The 13,509-nt window shown below is 36.0% G+C and overlaps 2 protein-coding genes across 2 annotated transcripts; one reads left to right on the forward strand and one right to left on the reverse strand.

Moving 5' to 3' along the window:
* Window positions 1–4,013: 4,013 nt before the first annotated feature.
* LOC128855792 (charged multivesicular body protein 3) lies at window positions 4,014–5,619 on the reverse strand. The gene is made up of 3 exons (XM_054090974.1): window positions 5,420–5,619; window positions 5,011–5,251; window positions 4,014–4,943 (listed from the first exon to the last, which is right to left on the reverse strand). The coding sequence occupies exons 1-3, from the start codon at window positions 5,462–5,464 to the stop codon at window positions 4,549–4,551; spliced, it is 681 nt and encodes a 226-aa protein (XP_053946949.1). The 5' UTR covers window positions 5,465–5,619; the 3' UTR covers window positions 4,014–4,548.
* Window positions 5,620–8,352: 2,733 nt separating this feature from the next.
* Window positions 8,353–12,908, forward strand: LOC128855793 (ATP-dependent RNA helicase SUV3 homolog, mitochondrial). Its single transcript, XM_054090975.1, has 9 exons — window positions 8,353–8,845; window positions 8,906–9,297; window positions 9,353–9,464; window positions 9,522–9,831; window positions 11,156–11,290; window positions 11,353–11,653; window positions 11,716–11,895; window positions 11,965–12,295; window positions 12,359–12,908. Exons 1-9 carry the CDS (start codon window positions 8,509–8,511, stop codon window positions 12,568–12,570), a joined length of 2,310 nt encoding a protein of 769 aa, XP_053946950.1. The 5' UTR covers window positions 8,353–8,508; the 3' UTR covers window positions 12,571–12,908.
* The last annotated feature ends 601 nt before the right edge of the window (window positions 12,909–13,509 follow it).

Consider the following 13,509-nt stretch of genomic DNA (forward strand, 5'->3'; position numbering starts at 1 on the left):
AAATTGTGAATAAGTACAAAACCCAAATAATATTAACAAATAATAAAACGGAAGAATTTAAGGAAATACATGGGAAAAGAATTATTTTTATTGCAGAAAGTGACTTTAACCTAATGGGAGACATTTTTAGAAGATACATTTCAAAAGGGAAAATAGGGATATTTTCGGAACTATCCGAACACAACTATAATATAGTACAAGAGAAGCTTATAGATATGTATTCAAACGATAGCCAGATTAATTTTACTAAGTGCACCATGAGAGCACAGGACATTGAAACTGAAGTGGAAGCAGTAAAACAAATATCACTGTATCATGTAAGAGAGAGTATGCACTCTGGCATACAAGAAACTTATAATAAAATCAAAAATATAATATATTTTCCAAAACTCATGGAACTCATCCAAGTGGTAATTAATCAATGTGACATTTGCCAACAAGTAAAGTATGAACGACATCCGATTAAAAATAAATTTCATTACACAGAAACTCCTTCAGATAAAAACCAAATCATACATATGGATACATACGTAATCAAAGGATTTACCTTTTTGACGACCATAGATAAATTTTCGAAATTTGGCGCAGCGTATCCATTGAATGACAGAAATCATATGACTATAATAGAAAAACTAGAAGAGCATATCACTAAAATAGGAAAACCAGATAAAATAATAGCAGACAATGAATTTAAGACAATAAGGATAAGGGAATTTCTAACAGAACAAGGAATCGAATTACATTTATCTAAGCCCAACAGCCATACAGGAAATGCCGATATAGAAAGATTTCATAATACGATGGCAGAAAAGTTTAGGATTTTGTACCAAACTAATAAAAATTTACCTATCCAACAATTAATTCAACGAACAATCAGAAATTATAACGAAAGGTATCATTCAAGTATTAAATGTGCACCAAAAGACGTTCAGGAAGGACGTTTAGATCTAGGAAAAATTAAACAAAATTTAGAAGAATGCAAAAGAAAGAAAATTGAAAACTTAATTTAAAAAGAGAGGACTATAAAGAAAAAAGACGTGAGGGATTCATAAAGAACTACAAAGCGGTTAGGCACAAAGAACAACCTAAATATAAAAAAGGACTGTTAAAAAATATTCATCCATGCAACATTAAACGACCTTTAAAATTTACAGACATGGATCATGATGATAGCAATAATACTAACGATACGACAATGTAAAGGTATAATGACTTGGACGGAACTAACGGAACAAACCGGATTTATAGATTTACAAATTAGAAACCAAGAAATACCCAAAGATGGTGACATAGTACTACACATGATTGACGTTTACAAACTAGAAACTATTATCAACGAAATGACGGACAATATAATATTAATGAAATTAGAAAATAAAGAGACACTACAACGAGAGTTGTTAGACATAAGGAATAAGTTACTAACGCTCATGCCAGTAAAAACTAGAAATAAACGCGGACTAATTAATGCAATAGGTAGTATGTCAAAATGGTTTTTTGGTACAATGGACGAAGACGATAGACAAAATATACAAACGCACTTTTTACAGACGAATGACACAATGAACCAACAAATCAAAATAAACAATTATTTCAGTTCAGCTATAGAGCATCTCAAAGAAATCGTTAAAAGTGATAGAGTAAAAATTGAAAAAGAACTTAATTCTATTAATAAATTTATGTATGACGAATATAAACAAAATTTATACTTAGACCAGTATACAAAGATTCAGTTATTAAAAAGTAAAATTGAGCAAATACAAGAAAATGTTGTATCAGCCAAATATGGAATATTACACCCAAATATTTTAACTAGTGAAGAAATAGTTAAATATAATATTGATTATAATAAGCTTAAGTATCTACAATTAGGCACAGCCATTTTAAATAACACCTATCTAATATTCGGCATTAAAATACCTAAAAACTTTGAATATGTAAAAATAAGAAAGGTTATTCCAATACCTAATAAAGAAAATAATGAAATAGAAGCAAAAATAGAAGAAATATTCATTTATGCAAATAAAACTTTATTATTTGAAGAAAATAAATCTTTAAAAAGATTGAAACCAAGTAAACACTGCATATTAAAACAAAACTGTCACCTCACCAGAAATAAGGATCTTGAAATTCTAGCCATAGACGTAAAAACGATTATTGTTAAAAATGCTGTAAATTTACAAATGAATCAAACATGTAATAAAGAGAAACCAATTATGAACGGAAACTATATCATAAGATATAATAATTGTTCAATTAAAATTAGTGACTACTATTTTTCAAATTATATCGAAAACATAGAAGAAAATATTGAAAGTGTAAAATATGAAGACATTCGGAACTTTACAAAAAAAATTACATTCGATGAAATATTGGAGGAAAATAGATCAAATGTAGAAAACATTTTTAAATTGAAAATTCATAGTAAAATCTCACATATCTGCAATGTACTAAGCATTATTATAATTCTAATAACTGTCATTGTTGTCATCAATAAACACAAACGTATAACTATTAAATTAAATAAAAGAATTCAGGAGAATTCTAATCTAAAGGGGGGAGAAGTTACATATTCAATTTCAAATATAAATTCACATTGTAAAACAGACGAAATTGATGAGTTTGTAAATAAAATAATGAACAATAAGTAAAAGTAATTGGAAACGCATTTCCTGTTTTGCAACAGTTTGACTTACCTGAAAAAGCGTGGGACAGGAAATGCGGAATAAGGTATTGACAACAATTTGTAAAATTAAATATTAAATGCAGAATAAGCAAATACATATGTACGTTAGTTTAAGTCTAAATGTAATAATTGAAATTATAATAAATGAGTTGTTGAGAAGCCCTTCAAGCAAAAAGTTGTCTTTGTTCTTTCATTTATTTTTTTTTCTCAGCCGCTTGAGCAAAATACAAAATTCGCGCGTTCTAAAGACGTAACATAAACGTAAACAAAATGCAGGTGTATGTTATTAAAGCTTCAAATTCGGCATGTGAACGGATCACAAAAAGCGTTCTCACGAATGCCAACAAAAAACATTATTGTATTTGTATATATTTTTTTAATGTTAGTTTAGCTTAAAAATTGTTTTGAAGCGAAAATAAAGGAGAGTTGAAGAAAATTACCGAAAAAGAAAGACTGTTTTCAATTCAACACTGAACTATATGCATGTGTCTGTACATAATTATGAGTATACAATACAAACCAACAGTGAAGCGCCAAAGTATGTAGTCAGCAGATGTTCTAGTTCATGATCTAGTATTTGATGGAAGCCGCACTAGTTCGAACGGACTAGTAATGAGCCAGATACAAAATGCCTAATCGGAGTGTATACTAATATAATACTCCTCGTTTGCTAGAAATAATAATATCTACTTCAAGTGTTAAGGGTGCATCAAGTGAGAATTAGATGGATATAAATGTTAACCGAGTAAATATTAGCTTTTTTTGTCCATTGGAAACTAATTCATTAACTGGTACAACACATGAGGAGTAATCTAATTAACTGATATGTATATGTATTGATTGGCAATTGAAGACCAACTACACAACTATAAGTCTGTTCATGAAGCAAATTATCAAATTTTGGTGCTCATGTATCCAAAAAACTGCAAAGTAGGGGAAAGTGAGAGAGCGTAATGACATTTCATACTGAGGGGAAGTTGCAAGATTTTACTGGACAATTTTGACTACAGGAGCGTTCTAACTTTTAGTTTACTTATGATTAATAAAAACAAGCACCATTTTGAACTGAAGGCATGACTCGTGTGATTAGTAATTGTAAACAATTTAAAAGTTTTTACGAGCATACGTGCCGGCAGTGCGTTGCTGAAAATACAATGACGTAATTTTGTTGTTATTTTTCAACTTTGAAACGTTAAGTTGCCAAAATGCTGAAAGACCCGAATTCACATGTACACTCACTTACATATATTGTGCCTGTGTTCGTGCAAGTCCCTGTTAAAACACAAACAGCTTTTGTTAAATTATATTCAACATAGTAAATCTTTAATAATGCAATGCATATATGTACATCTATATGAAAAGTCAGAAAGAACTTTACTTACAAATAAAACTTGTAAAATTTAAGTAAATAAGTTTTGCCTTTCTTATGAATGCATTTAACTCTTTCATTTACAAAATCGTTAGTATTTCTTTAATACATTTAGCTCAATAAATATTTATGAAAGTAATTAAATATCAGATTGAATACTTAAATTTTTAAGTTAGCCTTTACTGTTAGAATCCAACTGAAGTTACAGCGAAAGTACACTTGGTGCGCTAAATATTTGTCTACAGAAAATTGTTTTGACGTAGACTCGCCAAATGCCAATGTAATCACTTGCAAGTTATTTTTTATGTAAACTTACATATAAATTTTTTTTCGTGTGAATTTGGTTTAAGTTATGTGTGTGTAATGTGAAACACTCTAACAAACGGTTTTTTTTAGCAGCAGTGCGGGCTTAAACACACTAAAGAATATTGCGATTTGACCAGCGCTGAAATCAGCGCTATATTTCATTTATGGATCAATGCGCAGCAGTCGTCTAAGATCGCAGCGAAGCTAAGCGACTTTGCATTTCTTGCAAATCTTCCTCTTCTTCACCAGCCTCATCTTCGGATGCAGTGACTGTGGCTGCGGGCACTTCTTGCTTTTCCGCCGCCGCAATACCTTCGGGCGGTAGCGGCGCTTCGCCTAGTTTTCCATTCGTGATTTCCCACAAAACCTTGTCGACTTCCTTGGCCGCTTCCTCTTCCATCTCTTCAGACTCTTCCAGCGAATCCATAGTTTCGTCCAGCATTTCTTCAATTATGCCAGCCTTCATCATTTCCTTTGACATGTCCCGCATTATACCTGCCAATTCGGGATAACGAACCAAGTTTTGCATAGCCTGCATTACTTCAGTGGACTTTTGTAAAGAACCAGCGACGCGCAGGGTAGCTAAAAGAAAAATAGCCACGATAAAATTTGTCATCTTTTCTTAAGGTATAAATTGAAAATTATTTACACAGCTGATTCTTCATTTGTAACTGAATAGAGTTGAGGTGTGCCTTTGATGTGTAAATACGATTTATCGCTTTGCGGGCGCGCACAATTTCTTTCGCTAGTATGATGCAAGTGTCACGATCATTTTTTGCTGCTGCTTGCTTTAAGGAACGCTTCACTTTCTCCTCTTCGCGTTGAATGCTGCGTATCTGTCGATCCAGCTGATTACCCTCCTTGCGAATCTTATGCGTCCATTCTTGTACCTACAACAACAACAAAATATGCAATTAGTGCTTTTGTTTATTTGTCTTATTCATATAAATTGATGATGTAGTTTATACAACTGGTTTGCCTTGGCCATGAACCGAATTACTTTTCAACTCGGTAAAAAAATTTTGGTTACGTCGATATTGGGTTAACGGTGCTATTACCTGCTCTTTCGGATCTTTGGTATGTGTTTTGCCGAATAAGCCCATCTTTTTTGGTCCGAATTGTTTTTTTAGGTGTTTTATTTATGTTTTCCACAATTAATTTTTAACAAGTTTATCAATATGACTCATTTACGTAGCTTCTGTTCAACCAACAAAATTCGATGGGTTTGTTTGTGTCACCTACATGTCAATTGGTTTGTTTTGATTTCACTCTGCGCAACTGCGCAGTAACTGAGCGCATTGTTGCAATTATACTATTACAGTTTCGGACAAATAAATAGTTGTATGAAATAAAACGCGAAACATTCAAAATAGTATATAAATTCCCTTAACTCAAAGAAAATCAATTTTATTGTCCGTCGATGTCTTCCCCTTTAATGCATATACATACATAAGTTCAATTAAAAACTGTTTAATTGCCTCTTCTCTTAAAATTACATTTTCTGTCATGCCATCACAACTATTTGGGACCACAAATCATATGTTTGGTTGGAATGTTAAGAAATATCAAGAATGAGAGAAATTCGCCTTGATGAAATAGGCCCTATGTTCCATATAGGAATAAAAGGATCAAATATATATACATAAATATGGTGTCTAGTTATGGCAGTAATGGCAGCAAACAAAGCATATTACGCCCACACAAAATTGCTGAAGTCCACACTGCTCACACGTGAATGTAAACTCGCCTCTACCAGTCAATAATACTACCGGTGCTGTCCTATGGCTGCGAGTGCTGGACATTGACAAGCAAAGACGAAAGTAACTTAAGAGTTTTCGAACGAAAAGTACTCCGAAGGGTGTTTGGCCCCATACGCTGCAACGATGGAAAGTACCGAATACGCTACAACGATGAGTTGCTAAACTTATGCCAGGGAGAAGACGTCGTGAAATACATTAAATCCCAAAGGATTCGATGGTTAGGGCACTCTGTGCACATGGAGACAGCCGATCCCAAAAATCTTTTTTATCAACGAATTGTCTAATGACCCGAGCCCGAGGACGTTCAAGGTTAACCTGGCTTGACCAAGCCATAGCAGACCTGAAAAAGCTACGAGTTAGGAGCTAGAGATCTGTTGCTATGAACCGTGCATATTGGAAGAGGATTGTAAATGAAGCAAAGCTCACCCTGAGCTGTAATCGCTACCTGATGATGATGGTGATGGTGTCTAGTTCTTGGCGAAATTGATAACTGAATGATGTTAGCTCAAAAAATAAACAATATCTTTGGGTGCAAGTGCATGAATAATTGAATACAAGTTTGCACCTTCCAAATTTGTCGGAAAACGAAAAGAGAATTTGCTTGTTTGCGATGAGGAAAAGCAAAAGCATGTGTAAGCTGCCAAATACAAAAAAATATTTATATAAACACTTTCTTGCCACAGCGTCATCAACAAAAAAAATGTAAAAAACTGTTTTGGAGGTATTGTTATAATTCGTGCTAACACAATATAACACGTCACACTTCAGTTTTACAATTTTGTTTAATTTAAAAATCACAAATCTTAAAATTATAATATTATGAAATCATTCACGGCATATTCACGAACAAATAGCTTCTATTCCTTTATTTCCTGTTTATATATTCGCAGCACTGACGTCATCGGTTCTCAAAACCGGGAAAAATAAAATAGCGGTTTTCGGAAATCGCCACTTTTTGTATTCTGCGCACCGTGGATTCAAGCAATAATTTTAAAGTTTACCTTGATCATCCACCCGTCGCTTACTCATTAAATGAGTTTGGACAGAGAAAGTGTTCTAAATTCTCGAATTATGGCAGAAAGGTTTTGCATTAACTGCCGTCAAAATCAAGCGATGATTGCATACCTAAAAGGGGAGAAAATTTTATAATGGCACTGAATTTAAGATAAGTGACTGCCATTTGGGAGTGCGTAGGTTGGAATCTTCGTGCAGAGTAGTTTTCTAATAACGGTCGCTCCTCGGCAGGCAATGGCAAACCTCCAAGTGTATTTCTGCCATGAAGGAGTCCCTCATGAAAAGAACTATTTGCCTTTCGGAGTCGAATTACAACTATAGGTCCCTCCATTTGTGGAACAAATTCAAAACACACACCATAAATATAAGGAGTAGCTCGGCCAGACACCCAAAAAAGGTATTAGCGCCAATATTTTGTTTTTGTTTCTATGTATGAACATAAGTTTTTCGAAGCAACACTTTTGGCTTCGACGTTGATGCTATTGTGAAATGTGCGTGGAATGTCAGACAAGCCAAGTTGTAACATGATAATAATTATAGTGGTGTGATAATAATGGAAAGATTATTGCTATTGATTATTCTTCATTTGTGTGTTATTTATTTTTATTTTTTTTATTATGATTATTATTAATTTCTTATTTATTTTTATTTTTTTTTTTTTTGAAAGGTTTAAACAAAACTTTTTCAACTTCATTTCACTTTTAATTGTGTATTCGTACTGTTCTTTATCCACACGTTTGTTATTTTTACAATTACTATTTATTTATTATGATTATTATTAATTTTTTAATTTTTTTTGAAAGGTTTAAACAAAACTTCTTCAATTTCATTTCACTTTTATTTCTTATTCGTACTGTTCTTTATCAACACGTTTTTTTATTTTTACAAGTATCATTTATTTAATATGATTATTATTACTATTATTATTTTTTTTTTTTTGCCTTTTCCTTGAATATTTTAAACCAAACTTTTTCAGTTTCATTTCACTTTTAATTTTTTACTCGTACTGTTCTTTATCCACACGTTTTTTATTTTTACAATTACTATTTATTTATTATGATTATTATTAATTTTTAATTTTTTTTTTTTTTTGAAAGGTTTAAACAAAACTTTTTCAATTTCATTTCACTTTTCATTTTTTATTCGTACTGTTCTTTATCCACACGTTTTTGACATTCGTCTTATCATAGTTGAGGTTATGTACACCATCAGCTGTTTTTAAATTTCATTCCCACGCACAAACAATTGCATCACGACTTTCCCGGCACACTAAATCGTGATGACAATTTTTTATTATTTTAATTAATATATCAATCATTTATAACTTAAAGCGGTAGCAATATTTCGTATAAGTGCACAAATTATTGTGAAGCATGCAAAATTCTCGTTATGGTAGTGGTTTACTAAACACGCTCGCGCGAAATCTGAAGCTACGTGCAACACCAGCTCAATCGCCGCTGAATGTAATCACTCTATTTGCCAATAAAAATGTGCATCTTAGCAGCTATATACATGCACGCAACAGGAAAACTGGACCGCAACATGTTTCGACACTTTTCAAACCGGTGGCTGTGCCGAGAAATGCAGACGAACATGACGTAGGCACCGAAATGGTGGGAAAACTGGACAAGGCTGAACTGTTGAAAATTCTTAACAAGTTCACGCAAAAGCGAGAAATTAAAATTCTATGTGTTGAAAATGGTCTTGATTGTAAGTGCCTTTCACTAAGTATCTAAATCCACAATATTTAATGGCAATTGTGTCCACCAGCTTACCTCCAGCAACAAGCATTCGCCTCGTTTCGCCGCTATTGCATTGAAGCGGAAAACCTTCCAGTGGATTTGCACATAACCATTAGTGATATACTGCAAAATGCCGGACACGTTGATGATATTTTTCCCTATTTCCTCCGTCACGCCAAAACGATTTTCCCTCATTTAGATTGTATGGACGACTTGAAGAAAATCTCGGATTTGCGTACACCCGCTGGCTGGTATCCCAGCGCACGTGCAATCACGCGCAAAATCGTATTTCATGCAGGGCCAACGAATTCGGGAAAAACATATCATGCTATGGAACGATTTCTCACTGCTAAATCAGGGGTGTATTGCGGGCCTTTAAAACTGTTAGCCACGGAAGTGTTCAACAAAGCCAATGAACGGGTAAGTATGGGATAGTAAACTATGTAGTTAAATAAACAAGAATTTTCCACTATAGGGTACGCCCTGCGATTTGGTTACGGGTGAGGAGCGTAAATTTGGTATCAATGAAGATACACCAGCAAGTCATGTTGCTTGTACTGTGGAAATGACATCTGTGAATACGCCTTGTGAGTTGAAGGAATTAAATTGAGTTGGCTTTTTGCGAGCGTTTTCTTTCACCTTAGATGAAGTCGCTGTTATCGATGAAATACAGCAGTTGCGTGACCCACAACGAGGATGGGCATGGACTCGTGCCTTTCTTGGTCTAATCGCCGACGAGGTGCATGTTTGCGGTGAGGCCGGTGCTTTGGAATTGTTGCAGAAAATTTGTGAGACCACAAATGAGACCGTGGAAGTGAATAATTACGAGAGACTTACGGAGCTCACCGTTGAAGATTCGGCTTTGGGAAGTTTAGACTACATCCAGCCCGGAGATTGCATCGTTTGTTTTAGTAAAAACGATATTTACTCAGTATCGCGTGAAATTGAAGCAAGGTAAGCGAGAGGTATTTACGTCGATGATACCCCAAAACCTACGGTAAACAACCCCAGAATATTGGGAGTCACCTTTGACAGCTTGCTCTCCTTCTCAGCGCACACAACCGCTATTGCAACGAGAGTACAGATGTCGCTTGCCGGCAGCACTTGGGGCAAAGACAAAGAAATGTTGCTGTCGACTATGAAAGCAATAGGCCGACCGGTTCTTAACTAATATGCGCCTGTCTAGTCGCCTGGAACCAGTGATACGCAGTAGACGAAGCTCCAGACCTGCCAAAATACTGCAATTAGGACCGCGACAGGATGTGTCCTGATGCCCCCAATACAACGCCTGCATGACGAGGCTCACATGCTTCCTGTGAAGGAGTATTTGAAACTGCTCAGCAAGCAGTTTCTGCTAGGGTGTCACCGTAGGCCTCACCCATGCAGACACCTGCTTGAGCCTGAGCCACCTCCCTGGACGAGATCCTGGACAAAACAGACAGACCACTCCAGGATCAGACAGTGCACAGACAGGCCATAAACGACATTCATCGGGAGACCCTTACCACCTTCTTATGCTCCCGACCCCCGAATGCCGTTATCGGAGTCCAACCATCACCTATTGCAGACGAAGAGCTCCAGCTTCCCCGAGAGTCCCGCGTAACCTTGACACAATTACGTTCTGGATACTGTAGCAGGTTAAACTCCTACTTATCCAGAATCGACCCCGACTAAACATATGTCCGGCATGTGAAGGCACCCCGCACGACACTAACCACCTTTTCACATACCCCATCTAACACCTCTCTCCCTCTGGACCCAACCCGTCGAAACAGCTAGTTTCCTGGGCCTACCGTTAGATAAGCTAGACGAAGACGACTGGTGATTACATTACACCGTCAGGGTGAAGATACTGCTACAACAACAGAGGTATTTACGACGTTTCCACGACAGCCGGTTCTACGTTACCGGAACGACCCGGATTTATAACCGGCCAACGACTGTCACTCCAACAGCATTCCTTGTATATGCATGGGGAATGTTTATGCTACAACAACAACAATAACGAACTGCCTTTCACGTCCCCCCCAACAGTCGGTTCTACGTTACCGGGACGACCCGGTTTTATATCGGGCCAAGGACTGTCCCTCCAGCGGCACTCCCCAGTCATGTATGGGGAATGTTTTTGCTGCTACAACACACACGAACTGCCTTCCCAAATTCTTATGGCGAATGCTTATGATGTTACAACAACAACAGAAGTAGTAATAAGCAAACATTTTTATTCACGAAAGCGAAGAAAATGCAAGCAAATTTTTAAGCAACATATTTATTTCAGGGGCAAAGAAGTTGCGGTCATCTACGGAGGATTGCCGCCAGGCACTAAATTGGCCCAAGCAGCAAAGTTTAATGATCCCGACAATAGCTGTAAAGTAATGGTGGCAACCGACGCTATCGGTATGGGACTTAATTTGTAAGTTGTGCGCTCGCTCATCGTATTCCGCATAAGCATTCAAAATTCAACTCACATTTCAGGAGCATTCGGCGCATTATTTTCTACTCCATAATTAAGCCTGCTATGAATGAAAAGGGTGAACGTGAAGTCGATACAATATCCGTGTCTTCAGCACTGCAAATTGCGGGACGCGCTGGACGCTATCGTACGCAGTGGGAACACGGCTATGTCACCACTTTCAAATCGGACGATCTGCAAGTCTTGCGTAAACTTTTAACACAAAAACCCGAGCCACTAAAACAAGCTGGCTTGCATCCTACCGCCGATCAAATTGAACTCTATGCTTACCATCTGCCTAATTCGACGCTTAGCAATTTAATGGTAGGTGGCTAGAAGATTATTAATTATTAGTTGTATTAATCTTGCAATTTATTCGTTTTCAGGATATATTTGTGAATTTATGCACTGTTGACGACTCCTTGTATTTTATGTGCAACATTGAGGACTTCAAATTTTTAGCTGAGATGATAGAGCATGTGCCACTGGCCTTGCGCGCACGTTACGTATTCTGTTGTGCACCTATTAATAAGAAAATGCCGTTTGTGTGTTCTATGTTCCTAAAGGTATGCAGCAGAAATAGTTCATAAGCCATAATGATCCTGTAAAACTATACCTTAACTCGTTTCATGCAGATTGCCAGGCAATACAGCCGCAACGAACCGATCACCTTCGATTTCATTACACGCAATTGCGGTTGGCCTTTCGCTTTGCCTAAGACTATAATTGATCTTATGCATCTCGAATCCGTATTTGATGTAATGGATTTATATTTGTGGCTGAGCTATCGTTTCTTGGATCTATTCCCAGACGCTGCCGCCGTACGGGTAGCGCAAAAAGAACTTGATGAAATTATACAGCAGGGAGTTTTTCAAATAACGCGGCTACTTAAGAACTCCGAAGCCAGCCAGAATGCGGCCGATGGTGATATGACCTATAATATACGACGCGTCACACAAATGCGGGGTAAAACAACTTGCGATTTATTGTTGTTCAAAAACATTTCATATAATATTTTCCTTACTCTAGAACCACGCATTCCCAGCGCGTCACGCGGCCGCCTTACAGAACGCTTATTGGCTCAAGGTCTGCTAACACCGGGCATGCTTAGTGAATTGCGGAAAGAGTGGGATGCACAGCAACAGTCTCTAGCACAGCCTGCTGGTGATAATCCCTTCGAAGATGATGACGACAGCAATAACAGTGCATACAAGAAGATGCGTAGAAAACGTCGCAAGTGAGATGGAGCAAAAATGATAAAATGATAGAAAACTATTTTGATTTATGTATTTTTCGTTGCATGTAGTTAATTGCAGCAAATATTTTATAGAGTTCATTTATTACAAAATTTTGAAAAATTTTTGCGCGCGGCAAAAAAGTTGTTTGTAATGGATGAAATCTGAGTGGTACATAGTTTAATCACTTGTATAAGTTAGTTAGAAACTTACTTATATGTATGTTTATATTTGCTAATCGTTTAGAAGAGAAAGGATGAAATAAAAAATTTCAATAAAAAACTTTTATGGTTAAGTGATTAATAAAAAATTAAAACCAGCTGAATAGTTAAAGAAATAATAAAATTGTTTTAATCAGGACTTAAAAATTTTGTTTCTTTGCGCAAAATCACTTTTATATTCAGCTAACGGCAAGCGCTAGCCACTTTAACCAACCAACCAATCAACATATAACGGGTATTTTTTTAACTGTAGTGTTGGTGTTCATGTATCCAAAAAAATTGCAAAGTAGGGGAAAGTGAGAGAGCATAATGACATTTCATTTTAAGGGGAAGTTTCAAGTTTTTACCGGGCAAATTTATACTTATAAAAATTTGCAAGCGAGAAAAACAGCTGATCGCAAAGGAAAAATAAACACGAATTCAAATTTGCGAGTTGAGTCAAATTGCTAACTGTAAACAAAAATGGGGATTAAAGTGGAGAATATAAGTAAATATATTTTAGATAAAATGTATAAAGTTTATTTTAAGTCATATAGTTGTAAATATATGTAAATAGGATTTTTCCAATATTAAAGGGTTTTTCAATAAGGGCGGGTAGATGTTGAAAAGGAATAAAATGGCGTTTGCTGTGTGGCACGTAGCGCTGTCCTGCTGGAACCACATGTCGTCTGGGTCCATATGGTTCAATATGGCCCATAAGAAATTGGAAGGGCCACCACGTCTA

This window comes from Anastrepha ludens, chromosome 2 (genome assembly GCF_028408465.1).
Source record: "Anastrepha ludens isolate Willacy chromosome 2, idAnaLude1.1, whole genome shotgun sequence".
NCBI lineage: Eukaryota > Metazoa > Arthropoda > Insecta > Diptera > Tephritidae > Anastrepha > Anastrepha ludens.

Excerpts from the sequence above, each read along its gene's own strand:
- LOC128855792 (XM_054090974.1), bottom strand. The coding sequence starts at position 5,464 with ATGGGCTTATTCGGCAAAACACATACCAAAGATCCGAAAGAGCAG. Across the intron at positions 5,252-5,419 it reads CCAAAGATCCGAAAGAGCAG|GTACAAGAATGGACGCATAA; the intron begins GTAATAGCACCG and ends TTGTTGTTGTAG. Across the intron at positions 4,944-5,010 it reads ACAAATGAAGAATCAGCTGT|CTACCCTGCGCGTCGCTGGT; the intron begins GTAAATAATTTT and ends TTTTTCTTTTAG.
- LOC128855793 (XM_054090975.1), top strand. The coding sequence starts at position 8,509 with ATGCAAAATTCTCGTTATGGTAGTGGTTTACTAAACACGCTCGCGCGA. Across the intron at positions 9,298-9,352 it reads TCAACAAAGCCAATGAACGG|GGTACGCCCTGCGATTTGGT; the intron begins GTAAGTATGGGA and ends TTTCCACTATAG. Across the intron at positions 11,896-11,964 it reads TGTGTTCTATGTTCCTAAAG|ATTGCCAGGCAATACAGCCG; the intron begins GTATGCAGCAGA and ends CGTTTCATGCAG.